General features: G+C 38.7%; 1 protein-coding gene across 6 annotated transcripts in view; it reads right to left on the bottom strand.

Annotated features, from left to right (window-relative positions):
* Positions 1 to 2887: 2887 nt before the first annotated feature.
* Positions 2888 to 12977, bottom strand: part of LOC117214697 (protein groucho) — a 112191-nt gene continuing 102101 nt past the window's right edge. For 4 of the 6 annotated variants that reach the window (XM_033460931.1, XM_033460932.1, XM_033460933.1 and 1 more), the window contains exons 10-16: positions 11471 to 11524; positions 10592 to 10780; positions 9362 to 9580; positions 8038 to 8105; positions 6797 to 7072; positions 4878 to 5481; positions 2888 to 4218 (exon numbers count right to left, since the gene is read on the bottom strand). In XM_033460931.1, the coding sequence (XP_033316822.1) occupies positions 4111 to 4218; positions 4878 to 5481; positions 6797 to 7072; positions 8038 to 8105; positions 9362 to 9580; positions 10592 to 10780; positions 11471 to 11524 (1518 nt within the window). In that variant the 3' untranslated portion in view covers positions 2888 to 4110. The remainder of the gene's footprint in view (positions 4219 to 4877; positions 5482 to 6796; positions 7073 to 8037; positions 8106 to 9361; positions 9581 to 10591; positions 10781 to 11470; positions 11525 to 12977) is intronic. The other 2 variants (XM_033460935.1, XM_033460937.1) reach the window with 2 other exon arrangements.

Genomic DNA, 12977 nt, shown 5'->3' on the forward strand with positions numbered 1-12977 from the left:
GAACAATATGAAATAACCACAAAACAACGTAATTATGCGCAAATTGTGTAACAAACAAATGGATGTTAAAAAATTTTAAACTTGTTTGTAATATATGTACAATTTTTTACCAAAATAGTGACAAATTAAAGAAAGATAACAAGATATTTTGTCTCTCTCTCTCTCTCTCTCTTTCCCTCTCCCTGTAGGATTAAATCCTGCTACATCACACTACATAGTATCGACAAATCGTGCATCAAGTGCATTTGATTAAAATTGCACGATTAATAGTAAAACACCATTTATGTTACTATCCTCCGCGTAACTACTAAATTAAAGAGAGAGAACCGCTCGTACCAACTTGTTAAGGCTAATACTGAATTAATACGGCTAAAATGCAATGGTATCACAAACAGTATTTAGTGGAAACACCTATGATTCGATGAAATACGTTTCTTCTATTATTTGCCATTTACTAATCACGCATTATTTTATCCAATTTGGCACGTGGCGTAACACAAATTTACTTCGTTGACACATCGAAGAGCCATAGAATAATTCACTATGTGGTGAAAACGAATTTATTTCATGGGTTAGTATTTTTATTCTGTTGTCATACTGAAAGAGGAAGGTGCAATCGTCTTGATGCGAAATAACAAATAAAAGTATAATACGTATTCAATTTTCGTATTATTACAGCTAAAGAGGAAAAATGGAATAGATCTTAATTTTTTCCAAAAAACACTTTTTAAGATGCGTCACTTTTACTTGATACGTACTTTCCGCTATACATGTACATATACATCCATTTGGATTGTGTACACTTCTCATTCGAATGTTTCTTTCCTTTCACATGTGTGTATGCGTATTGCGTGTACCGTGATTACAAAATCATCATTCACCGTTATATCGCAGGTAAGATAGAAATGACATAATTACTTACTATCTTTTACGTACACACGTGCACACGTACATATCTTCCAACGAAAACCTTGTTGCATGGAAAAAGCGTATAGAAAGAGCATTTTTAAACGACAACCTAACATTATCAGCTTATAGCTGAAAAATAACGGATCTTTCTATTGATCGATAGATTCGTTTCAACTAATTCATAATACACATCTGTCCTGCTATCAATAATCTTAATTGTATTTACTCGAAAAATTTGAACAAAAAGAAAATAAAATAAGATTAACAATTTTCGTTAGACGACATTTTCAAGCGGTATTCGTGCATATTGCATAATGGTCATGGTCGCATAAGATTTATCTGTACATCTCTTTACCTGTTACCTTTTTTTTTTTATCGCTAATTAAACATTTAGGCAAGGGATTCTTTATCGGCACGTAATCGACTCAGTTAAATCGTTCATATAAAAAGTAACCCCATAACTACTTTATTCCATTAAGGTCATGTGCAGGTATTTTTCAAGAACGATTACTTTCAAAATACTTTTTGTCATATTTATACTTATATTTTTTATAATCCTGTATTCTTTTATGTTATAACTTTTACAGGGACGACTTAAATGTTTCAATTACGTTTATCTTATTGCATGCTAATTTTTACAAGATCCATCAATTAGGGCAGATGCCACCTGTTGCCCACTATTCATCACTAAAAATTGATCGATTTAATTTAAGTTTGGTCTACGGAACTAATATTTAGTCCAAATACAGAAATAGTTTCGCCTCGTTTGTGCATATGATTGTACTTTACAGAGATGTATGTATACTTAAATGTTGAGCTGTCGCATGACTCAATCAATTAGTAATGAATTAAAATCGTCGATCGGAATATAGAGGGATTTTGTACAAGGTTCCGTTTATTATTCATATGCACATACGCGCACAATCGCATGGCGGTTTGATTGATCACGCGTTAGTATGCTTATCAATAACAGAGATGACTGTAACAAATGCTATATTCTTAGTAGGGAGCTAATGCATCATTCTCTTCACAGTTGATTAAACGGTTAGTTCGTAAAATGCAAAATTTCTCTATAGCGATGTCTTTTTCAAGTAGTTCAAAACGATTTAAAAGAAATATGGTTAAAACAAAATAGAATCGAGGACAAATTTTGAGAAACACTAAAAATATATCAACGTTGTGTCAATAACATTGTAGTAACATCGTGCATCTTGTTGTTGCTACTTGTATAGTTAATACAATTTTCAAGGATTAAATATATTTCAAGTGTGTACAATAAAAGGTTAACTTTGGTTGCATATTTTGAAATGCGATAGACGTATAGTAAAATAATTTATGATACGATCGAATGATTTGTTGGCACAAGAGACGTGACAGGACATGTTTTAACGCACTTATAACGTGTTTGGTCACGTGCTGCGCAGCGTAGATGCGCATAAATCAAAACGTTCAAACATTGTTTATAACAGATTAATTTTGCTTACTTACTTTATTAAGAAAATTATTATTTTTAATTAAGTGATTAAATAATAATGCCATTACTATTACATGAAATAAAATAATACAATTATTATTATTGAAGTAAATAACAATAGTATTATTATTAAATGCAATAGTTTAATAAAAAAATGCAACATTTAATTAAAAATAATTATTTGCATTTGACGACTTAACAACGAATAAAATACGAATAAAATATTAAAACATTTACGCTAGAAAAATTAAAGTTTATATTCCATGACATTTCTATATTAAAACACCTTTCTAATTTGTATAATCGAATCAACCGTTTCTTTCTAGCTGGTTCTTCATGCTTACAAATCATCCGAGCTTAATGTGCAATAATGTGCATAGACTCGTTGATTTTGATCAGGTTGTAAAGTATTAAGCAATTACTTACCCATGGATGTAAAAATATTCGCTGAAAAAGATTCGGATAATTATTTACGCAAGCTTTCTTTGACAGAAAAGGCAATCGTTTTTTATCGATATATTTAAAATTAATTAATGATCATGGTTGATCAGAATGTAGAGAATACACAACACTGCTCCCATGGTACAAGTCTCGTGTTTACTTTCCTTTCCTTTTTTTTAAGGAGAAACGGCACGATCATCCTTTGTCAATGACTTCAGAACGAATGTTACCAGTCGTTGCTTTGATAGTTTGGATGATGCACGAATATTCGAACGACCAAATCCTCTCGTGACTATAGTGTTCCAACGAAACGAACAATTTTATACGAAATAAATAAATTCGATGTATATTTATCATTCACCTGTCTTCGTTTTTTCTTGTTCACGACAGCATAACGTATTAATCGACTATACTTTGTTTGTAGTCTATAGCGAAACGCATTATCCAAGGTATGTAACGATAATGGTACGACCAGCGATTTTCTCGAAACGATTCCACATGTATATCATAGATATACATGTATACATCGGTATACAGCAATAGTATTCGTCGACTCGTTATCGTGGTCGTAGACACGTTAAAGGGACAGCGATTGCAAAAATTGTAATAGTTTTGAAGAAAATTACAATAGGCGAGAACAAGTATAATTTTTTGTTAGACAGGCTCCGACTGTTCGTTCTTCACGTGTTTTATCTGTCGTATGATGTCATCTTGGGCATGTTGATTCTATAATTAGGTACTTAATACGAAACCGTATCTAGCATCACCATTTGCAAGGCTCTCCTGGTCACTTAACGCGCATGCAAAATCGCTTGGTAACGTCCCATTAACACGTTCTCGTTGTATACACGCGACAAAGAAAGTTCTCTCTACGTTTAAATCACACGGTCGTACGTACAGTTGGGTCACGCACACGCAACTCCTAAATATACATGTACAGCTTTTTCCTCTGGCACACACATTGGTTTCTCGACCGTCGTCATAATTAGCATTAGTTCTTTTCCTCCGTTTTTTTTTTTTTTTGTTTACTCTTCTTATCACTATTTGTCTCTCTCTCTCTCTCTCTTTCTTCTGTTCTTTCTTCTATGCTTTGTTTCTTTCGAACGCGGTTTCTATCGTTAATACAGACTTGTTATGTATATATACACAATATAGTAACAGTCTATGTTCCTAAGGCTGCTAAAAAGTCTCACTTGTAGGATCTCCCCCGCGAAAAGGGAGAGCGTGTTATAGAGTTCAGGTTTCGACCAAGGGAGGAAAGCGTGAAACGTCTTTACCGTGCACGTCTAGTAAATCACTTCGTATACAGTGGCCTTTTTGTCACCGGATCCAGTCACGATATATTTGTCGTCGGCAGAGATGTCGCAGCTCAACACCGACGAAGACTCCTTCGACTGTAAAAAGAATTGATATGGATTCCCATGTGGTTGTTCGGAGATCTGCTTTTTTGTGCTACTTCCACGCAACACGACGCGTTAATTACGCCCAACGATACACGCAGAGAATAGTTCATCTCTTACGAGCATGCAACGAACTCTTAGTGGACGCGAAGTTCTTTTCTCGAATTATGAAAATTATGGCTGACATCTAACTCACTAAAACTCGTAGCAGGAAAAGAATTTGGAGACTCGCGTATTTTGTGTATAACAGCTTACGCTGTATATACATATACAGTGGCGTACGAAAGTATGTGCTGTTAAATGATACGAAAATTAATATACCTGAAAATACGTGAAATGATACAAAAATACTTTCTAGCACTGTAGGTAAGTAGTCGGACACTTGCTGATATTTCGTTACTCGAGTCGAGTAAAATTTATCAGAGTTTTTCAAATAAATGTAACGAAACGTCCTAACCGCTTCTATATAGCAGTTTGTCTCGTTCAAAATTAAACGGTGACTAAGATCTCTCTTTATTTATATTCAGCTAGTTGTCTCGAGTTATACGTCGCTTCAAGTTCTTTCCACCTATTATATCTCATTGTCTTTAATCTAGTTAACAAGATGAAGTGAAAAACGAAAGAAACAACCTGATATACTGAAAGATACACACCTGAAATATCGAAGCTCCGTACGGTGTGCGCCATGCGTTCAACAAATTATCCTTGCCGGTGGAGACGAACCATTTGCCGCAAGAGGCGAAGCGTAACGACAACACGCACGACTCGTGTAGGTGCAGTTGATACTTATCGGACTTGGTAGCGTGAAGCACCTCCACGTTCGAATTTTCCATGCCCACAGCGAGCCATTCTCCGGTTGGGCAATAGCCCAATGAGAATATTTGCGAGGTAAAGTCGTGTTGCTTCAACTGTCTACCCTCCCTTAGGTCCCACGAACGCACCGTGTTATCCAACCCTCCTGTCCACAGCTTCGAACCGTCCGCCGAGATATCGATGCAGGAGGCACCGTCCGTGTGGCCTTGGAACTGTCGAATCAACGTCTCGTTCTGTAGATCCCACACGGCGATGTTGCCATCGCTGCAGCAGCTGAAGCAGACCTTCGAGTCTGGCGAGATCGCCAACGCGTAACAGGCCGGTGCCGCTGACGTCAGTTCCGTTTTGATTCGCGGTGTAGGACTAGCCAAGTCCCAGATGATCAGCTGACTCGCCTCCCCTCCAACTATTAGGGTTCTGCAGTCCGGCAGTAACTTTACCGATCTGTTTTCAGAAATAATGAAAATAATGGAATATATTTCATGGAATAACAAGGTGAACGAGGGTGTAAAAAAAGAACACGTGTAAACAGGATCACAAAGTAACGTAAAAACGGGTTGAAAGAACGAAATACAATTTTTTAGATATATAACCTTTGACTCGTTTCGCTGAATGATTAGTTAAGGGAGGATTCCGACCGAACAAATAATAGTTTATCTTCTATTTTCTCCGTTACACGAACAATTAGGAAGCGTCGATTTCATTCCGCGAGTATAATAGGTTTAACCATTCGCAAATTAAAACAAGACATTCCTTCTTTCGTAATGTAAAAGCAAACCTCTACTTCCGGTTAAATATAGAATTTTCGTATTTCCTATTGTTCGTGATTCGTTAAGATTGATAGTTGGCCGATTCATCAATTACCTCGTAATAAAACGAGCCAGCCCGTTTCTTTTTAATGCGAATCCATTAATATTCTTCCACTTCTATTCGAATTTCATTCAAATCTTATATTCTCTATTCTTCTTCGTTTATTAAAAACGATATTTATCTAAACCGTCAACCGATAACGAAACGCTATTCTGTCTTTTAATACGAAACTTCCTAGCTTCCTATTTAAAGTTTCTTCCCGTTCGTTACAATTGATACGTACGACCGATCTTCTTACAACAAACAAACAAACATCTTATCAACATCAAACTTCTTATCTAAACATCAAACATATACTGCCATCTTCTATTCGCCCACGTTCGTTAAAATTACCAAACAAATCCCGTTATTTGTCAAAATTACTAGCCGAATCGCCACATAATCCAATAATAAAGCTTCGCTCGACTAAAGCTCTATCGTGCAATCGCTTAACACTTTACCGACCGCTAGCGATTCAACAGCATACGCACATCCGACCGGCGTATCTCAGGCGCCGGCTCTGTTTCGGTTTAGACTCTCCAATACCATTCTTTTTGTTCATCGCGAACGGTACGTTTTTCAAATTGGTATTAAACCGTGGCAGCTTACAAAGCAACGCAACTGACGCAACTGGGCAAGGTACCTTGGTACTAAATGACAAATTACTGTTCGAATAATGAGAAATATTATCGGCGACAAAAAGCCGATTAATAGGCTATCGGTCGGTAAGCGTCGACGACGAAAAGCCGATTAATAGGCTATCGATCGGTAAAGTGTTAAGCAAAATCGAACGAAACGTTGCATCTCGATTTGATACGACAAATTTACCATGATCCACGGATACGTGTTAGCGGCGTGTCGAAAGACTCGGACACACCGTGCAAACGTGGACAGAGACCGTGGAACTGACCTAATATAATTGTCGCGTTGTAGGCAGTCCAACTGCGATACGTGCTTGATACTGCCACCGCCTCCATGTCCGATGTCCCAGACTTTAACGCACCCTTTGCCGCCCGTGTAGACGTACTTGGTCGGATTCGAGATGGTGACGGCGCACACAACCTCGCCATGAGTCAAGGTATTAATCTGACGCGCGTGACGTGGAATTCCCGGCCCTATCAGAGCGTCTGTGGGGAATGGCACTGGCTGCAGCTGACCCTCGCCGTTCATATGGAACGAGTACGCTCTGTGGTGGAATGCAAAACATTAATGCCTTTGTCTTTACGTAATGGAATGCCTTCGATTACTTAAAAGCTTCGCGCCGCGGCGAAAGGCGGCCATCGAAAAGATAATGCTTCACACGCCGCACCTTTCTAGCTTACGCGAGCGGCGGTAGCGGGTTGACATTTTCAGAAACGGCCAGAAGCGTTGAACGATCTACAAGTGTAATTTGGTCGCGTCGTCGTGTATTTATTTTCTTTGAAATGTCAAGTACGCGATATGTAGATGTGTCGAAAGAATGGAAGTTACCGGTGCAGCGATAACTGCGTTTAAAAGTATTCGTTTCTGAAGGTGTTTCGATCCTTTACTTCTCGACTAAATCAATCGAAATAGTTGTTCGAGAAATATTTCGTCGTTTTGTTGTTTCGTCCTGGAGAAGCTGACGTTCTCGTTTGGTAGATCGTTACTCAAGAAACACATATCTTTAAGTCACCTAATACGTTTATATAGGATTTATTAATTATAATTATATCGCAAGGAAAACTAAATGATATTATGTTTCGAAGATTTTGTTTACAGACTTGTCTGATTAAGCTTTATATTTAAAATCAGGATGGGTGTGCTAACTTCGACGTAGGTGATTTACACTCCTGTTCAGAAGTTTGGAGTATGTTAGGATTTCAAAGGAATAATAACTTGCTTATGTAGATGTTATTTGTATTATTATTATTTTGGTAGTGTTGAGATCGTAATTAGTTGTACTTAAAAGCGAAAGTTATCATTATAATACCGTTATTTCTCAAAAGAATGTGCGAAAACGTCTGTTTCGTCTAAGAAGTAAAGGATGTTCCAAACTTTTGAGTAGAAGTGCACACGTAACGATTGATGGTTGCAATTCGAGTTGTACAAGCTGCAAATATTTCGTAACTTTTTTGCGTCAAGTTTATCGTATTTATTATCTAAGGATTAATTTTAATGAAAATTACGTACGGTTTGCCACCCGGAATGTTGCTTATCCCGTTAGTCGATGGTATCCTCACGTGAGCGTCGAAGCCGAGCTATAGAAGAGAACAAACTATATCAGTTTTTGCTTGAACTTTCTTTCATTAATAATTTCGATATTTTCAGTCACGATATTTGAATAACAAATGCATAAATACGAAGAAGAGGATCATGGAAATGTAATTTGCATTCTGGAAGTACGTAACATGTGATTGCATCAACAGAGATTTTCAGATTTGTAGCAAGCTTCAACAAAGACATATATATAGAATAAAACTAAGAACGACGATACTCCATATATTAAGCTTCGTAAATATTTTTAGTTCCTGGCAATCCAATTTTCAAAACATTTGGATGCTAATCACCTGATAATATAAGGACGACGATATATGTACAAGCGAATTTTGTTTCTAGAACTTTTGCAAGTCGTTTTTAATGTTTCAGCTAGCTTTTTCGAGCTTTTACATTAAAAACATTCTTTTACATCACGAATAACATCGAGAATCATAATTAACGCATTTGCCTGAACACTTTATTGGCAGAAATTTTTTACCAATTTAAATACTAATTTACGATTCTAATCCTCAAAATGTCTACTAAATTTCTAGTACTTTTCACCAAATTCATTTACCATAAATACGTATCATTAAACGACGAGTAAAGTACATCATTTTAGAACTTATTATCTATTATTACACTTATATATCTATTACAGGCTATTACATTTTACAATCAACTGAAACATTACCCAACTGATACTTCGCACAAAATGAAATTGTTACAACGAGCTATCTATTGAGACACCTTAAGAGTTTTAATAATAAGAATAATAATAAACGGAAATAAATAGCCATCGATCGTTTCATAGATTTAACTATAGGCGATAGATGATTCTGATTTCTTTGCGATTAACCAAAATAGCTTTGAAGTCACTGTCAGACGACGCTCTTTAAACGATTTTCGGTTAGTACGCACATTCTCGTTGCCTCTTTTCGACAAATTCAACAAACAAACAATTCAACAACGAAGAGAGAGAGAGAGAGAGAGATTCTAGAGAATTTTTCAATTTCACAGATCTGAATATTACCACGTTTCTGTACCACGTCGTAAGTAAACTATGAGATTTCACTGAAATTTATACATAAAAAGATATTTAAAATGTCTCGGAGTTTTTATCTTTTCCTTAGAAAGCTCATAGTCTATAGTATCGGTGGCGGGCTACCGCTGCAAAGTACTACGAGATAAAAGAAAATAGAAAAGAAGAAAAAGAGAAAGAAAGAAAAAAGACGAGCAGCTAGAGCGGGTGAAGTACCATCGAGGTCCTGGCGTATGGTAAGTTGCTGTACGGCGAAGGCGATTGTGGCGGCTCATTGCCGCGGGACGGCAAACCCTGATAGCCCTGCGGTGGCGTTTGCTGTGACGATGGCGGATGATAGACCCGCGATGCCAAGGGACCAGGGATTCCTCCCATAGTTGGCGTACAGCTGCGCGACCCCCTCGCCGCCGCCACAGGTGTACCCGGCTTGTCGATCTGGAGAGGTTCGTTCCAACGGGGTACACCGGTTTATTATCGGGCGCAATCGTAGAAAGGAATTGTAAATTTCACGCTTGACTTTCGCACAAAAGCAACGAGACATATCGATCCTTGTCGCAAACCGGCGTAAGCGGCCACCTCCTGTTCACCGATTTATACCACCGGACACGAGGAAGAAAGGGACGCGCGGGGTTCGAAACGAGAGAGCTTTTGCTTTCCTCTGCTATCGTCCGCGCAAATTGACTTGTCGTAACTTCGCGCCACGAATTCCAGCTACACGTTATCGATGCTCGTGTACATGCGCGCTATACGCCAAGGGGAACCATCAAAATGTCTTCGTTGTTTTCGAAATTGCGCAAGTGGTTATCTTGCTTGGATTTTCTTAGCACACTTCGGTTTCCAATAGAAGAGAGGTTCGTTGAAGTTTCTTAGCTTTTAAAATACAGAGTTACGGAGATACCCGGTGTAAACTCGTTTATTCGTCGAACGTGTTTACGGGGACTGCACGTAAATCGTATTTTTATATAGTTCCCTTTGTTTCGTTATTTTATTACCGATCGACCAGAGTATCGTGTATTCTGTTGTTTAAATATGCTTCGTGGGACGTTTTGAATATATCGAGTTTATCATCGATAGAAATGATCGTTGTAACGCTTGAATCTCGCGACAACGAAGGAACCGAGTGTAGAACATCGTCTACGATATCGTTGTCGGCTTTTAATTTTGCATTATTAGCATTACGATTGCAAATAAAAGAATTTTCTAGTTCATCGAACAACTGGACTTTATTTCTAGCGTAACAAGTAGAAATTTTGCCTTCGAAAACCACGGAGTCATTGAAACGCTCACCCTTAGGCAATTCGGCGTGCATGTCGAAACGAAACGATCATCTTTTCGCCTTCTTTCTCAAAGATCCAGAAAGGAAATGCAAGTGGAAATAATTCCGGGGAGAAAAATAGAACAGGACCGATTAGTCATCGAATAAGCCTGCTATCCGCGAGATCTTACATCTTTACTTTTCAGAGACGGTGTGCTACGAGCGGATGAACTTCCACTCCGCGATGGGGGCCTGTCTTTTACGGATGTGGAGCCAGCACCGGAAATAGGTCCTACGTGTCCTGGGGCGCCCAGTTTCTCTAGAGTGCCGTTCTCACGTGGATCCGAATGGTCGCCATTCGCGTGCGGCGACGATGCCTCCTTTTGTGAAAAACAGACAAGAAAACAAAAGAAGCTTATAAAGAATATCAAATCCAAGGTTCGTTCGTTCTTAGACGTAGACTACCAATTTAAAATACTTGGAAATATTTTACGTAAGCAATCGATAAATATGAAGAGTAAGCTTTCACAGTTCCAGATATTCGAATAAAGAATTTTAAAACTTTCCAAGTTTCAAACTAACTTATAAAATGATCTTCCTCTAATTTTCTCGTATCGTATCCTCTTTCGTTTTCAACCAACGATAATTTTGTTGTAATTTCATTCCTTCGTTTGATTCTAAGCGCAATTCTGTTGCATTTAGTTACTCGAAAGAAATATCTTCTCCGTTCAGATCGAAGTTACAGCCTACGATGACAAAACGTAAAACTGAGAAAGACAAGTAAAAAGCACAATCACGATTTATACTTAATACAATATCAAGGAAGCGAAAGAATCGAACGTCAGAAAAATCACTTGGACACGTCTTTTCAATCAACGATACAAGCTCCTACGACAAAGGAATATTCGCCAGTATCCATCACAAACCGACACCGTGATCGTCCTCAACCTCAATCGAACGAACATTCTTCATTTTCATCCGCAGTTTGTGCATACTTGCAAATAGCTTTTGATCAATGAACTCGCTAATAAAGATATCGAATCCGTTCCATTGCGGGAAGATGAACTGACCTCGTTCGCGACATCCACCACCAAGTCCTGATCGCTCTTCTCTGCGTCGCTGTCCTAAAAGCAGAAAAATTAACTGTCTGTGAAAGGATATAGAGGAAGACCGTGTCCATTCGCGATTAGGGGCAACAGCGTCGCGATACATATCGATGCACGCTGTAATTCCAGCCATTGGTGCGATACGTTAACGATCAAAGCCGCGAATATATTTTCCACGAATCCAACGCGAGAACCATCGAGAGAGACAGAGAGAGAGAGAGAGAGAGTTCGACCTACATTTACGATGCGTCTGACTAGCAGATGCATCTTCAGAGACATATTATTAATCTTGACACTCGTGCAAGCTCGCTGCCTCTCTCGAAACGTTCTGATTGCACCAGCAACTTAATGGCCAGGCGTTCGACGAGTGCGCGTACCGGATAGAAAGCTCGCGTTTGCGAACGTGTAAGCCACGCCACGTCGCGCCATGCCACGCCGTGCCGCGCGTTTCTGATGGAATAGGAGGCGGAGGGTGGAGAAAGAGGGGATGTAAATGCGCTTTGCTTGGTCGCGCGGTTTCAGGGTATTTTCGCAATCAAGATTCTATGTGTGTGGCTGGTGGCCGTACACGCGGAGCGTGGAAAATTCGACCGATCGTTTGTCAATTCTGGATCTCGCTATGCTCGTCGCTGACGAGACCCAGCGTCACTGTCGTCGATCTTTGTCGCTCGTCGTAACGACGATTGCTTTTCCTTGGTACATCGCGTAACGTTTCCCTTCGATCTTTCTGCTCTGCTCTCTACGACGCAATTAACGTTGTCACGACGTGAATTTAGATTAGTATAGTTTCGTATACATATAGGTATTGCAAATGTTGATGATGAAATGATTAAGAGAACGTTAATTTTGCGCTGTGCGTCGGTTAGGGATCGACTATCTGTCTACGTAGATCGTCTTGTCTGGTTGAAACGTGGTTTACGGGACGACTCGAGTGCGATTTGCGTACGTCAAGCGGCACAGATAGATAATGATTCTAGTGCGTATTTTAAGCCGATCGACGCTGATAACGATATTTTTTATTTCTGGTTCAAGGGTCGTCTAACGCTTCGTTACTGTAAACGTCACCACGACGTGACTTTTCCGAAACAAGTTACGACGTGTTGTCGATTTTAATGACATTACCTTCTCACATAATCGGGACAAGTTACGAAAAATAATTGACAATCGCATAAATACTTTCCTTTATAACGTCCACGTAACTACTCGCAAATACCTATACGTTAACATTAAATAAGATAATTTCTTTTAAATAAATAAATATGATAAGAAATACCTGGCCTCAAAATATTATTATATTGTGCTGTAACGAGTGTAGCGAAAATAATATCGGTATATTTTCTCCGTTAAAGAAAATTCTTTCAGCGTCTCGATTATCGTATACGTTCAATATGGTATCTAAAACAATCCTGCAGCCTACAGGCCGCATTACGCAACATGCTCTGCATCAAATCAGTAATACCGCTTGTCACTG

This window comes from Bombus bifarius, unplaced genomic scaffold, assembly GCF_011952205.1.
Source record: "Bombus bifarius isolate JDL3187 unplaced genomic scaffold, Bbif_JDL3187 scf7180000009243, whole genome shotgun sequence".
Classification (NCBI taxonomy): domain Eukaryota; kingdom Metazoa; phylum Arthropoda; class Insecta; order Hymenoptera; family Apidae; genus Bombus; species Bombus bifarius.